At 43.8% G+C, this 1359-nt stretch overlaps 1 protein-coding gene across 1 annotated transcript; it reads right to left on the bottom strand.

Moving 5' to 3' along the window:
- Nucleotides 1-349: 349 nt before the first annotated feature.
- On the bottom strand, nucleotides 350-1352 carry LOC144216555 (protein BEX1-like). The gene is made up of 2 exons (XM_077745962.1): nucleotides 1328-1352; nucleotides 350-989 (listed from the first exon to the last, which is right to left on the bottom strand). Exon 2 carries the CDS (start codon nucleotides 982-984, stop codon nucleotides 598-600), a length of 387 nt encoding a protein of 128 aa, XP_077602088.1. The 5' UTR covers nucleotides 985-989; nucleotides 1328-1352; the 3' UTR covers nucleotides 350-597.
- Nucleotides 1353-1359: the final 7 nt, after the last annotated feature.

Below are 1359 nucleotides of genomic sequence, written 5' to 3'. Positions count from 1 at the left end.
AGCCACCCAGGCGCCCCATATCATCATCTTTCTGATGAGTATGGTTTTGAAAAAGATGTGTCTCATCACTATTAGTTTATACTTCTAAATAGAGATCCAGAGGTAAGCTAAAACTGAGATTCTGTCACAAGTGTTTGGGTAAGTGTTCACATTGTTTTTATAGGTGGTCAAGCTCTTGCACTAGGTAATGTGTTTATTTCTGAAATGAAAAAATATAGGTAACAAAGTTAAAATTATTCATAATTCTACAATAAAGAGATAAACACGTTAACTTTTTACTTTATATATTTTTAGACTGTGTGTTCACATAAAAATATAGAAGATTTGAAGTAGAAAAGAATACAGAGAATATCTTTTTAAACTGCTTTATTAACTTCACAATAGATAATGAGCATCTTGCCATGCAATAGGGTAAAACTCCCCAGCTGACAGAATCTTACACATTGGGTCAAAATACAATATTCAATCAGAAGCGGTCATAGGAGACTCACAAGAGACATGTTAACACCAAAAGGTTTACAACAAAGGAACATTGAGAACATGTAAGTTTAGGAAGCAGGTGTGTCTTCCTATTAACTTCAGAGACAACATCAGGATTCAAGGCATAAGGCAAAACTCATCATGACGGTCATGGTGAGGGGGGTCAGTGCTAACTGCCCGCAGACTATAACTGAATTGTTTTTCCCTCAGCTTTTCCATCAGCTGTCTCACCTCCTCCCCAATCCTTTCCATATTCTCTTCTCTCATCCTGGCCTGTGGCTCTCCAAGCCTCTGAATCACGTCCCATCTATACTGCAGGATGGGCTGCCTAACACGGAACCACCTACGATTTACTCTAGGCACACAATATTCACCAGCTTCCAAAGGGATGGCCAATGGCTCTCCTTTATTTGCAACTTGCTCCTTTTCATTCTTTTTTTTGTTTTCCTGGATGGCATTTTCCATGTTGAGATTTTTTACTGCTTTCTCTTGTTTGGACGCCATTGCTCCTAAGAGACAAAAGACGTGAGATGGACTTATCNCAGAGGCCCTACTACGCACGTTCCAAAATTCAGGGCCCCGGATCTCTTAGGCTTTTTAAAATTTCATTTTTCCCACCTGAGAGGCTTCCTACGCCCTCTAGGGGGCCCCCAGTCCAAGCCCTACGCCCTCCCAGTCGCTCCTCTCCCCTCCCTCGCCCAAAGCCCACCATTTTCCCTGCCCATCCAAGCCCAGGCTTCTGCAGGCACCAAGATGGAGGACGGGCTGTTGGGGGAGGGGTGGGATTTGGGGGTCTCAGGTTTTTCCACACGTTTCCCCTCCCTCTCCCACTGTCCCGCAAACCGACCTGGGCCTATCCTTGCAGTCTCCTCCTCCTGT

This window comes from Crocuta crocuta, unplaced genomic scaffold (genome assembly GCF_008692635.1).
Source record: "Crocuta crocuta isolate KB4526 unplaced genomic scaffold, BGI_CrCroc_1.0 scaffold2175, whole genome shotgun sequence".
In the NCBI taxonomy this organism is placed as follows: Eukaryota; Metazoa; Chordata; class Mammalia; order Carnivora; family Hyaenidae; genus Crocuta; species Crocuta crocuta.
Note: the sequence above shows the minus strand (reverse complement) of the source record. Positions and strands in the feature narration are given on the sequence as shown.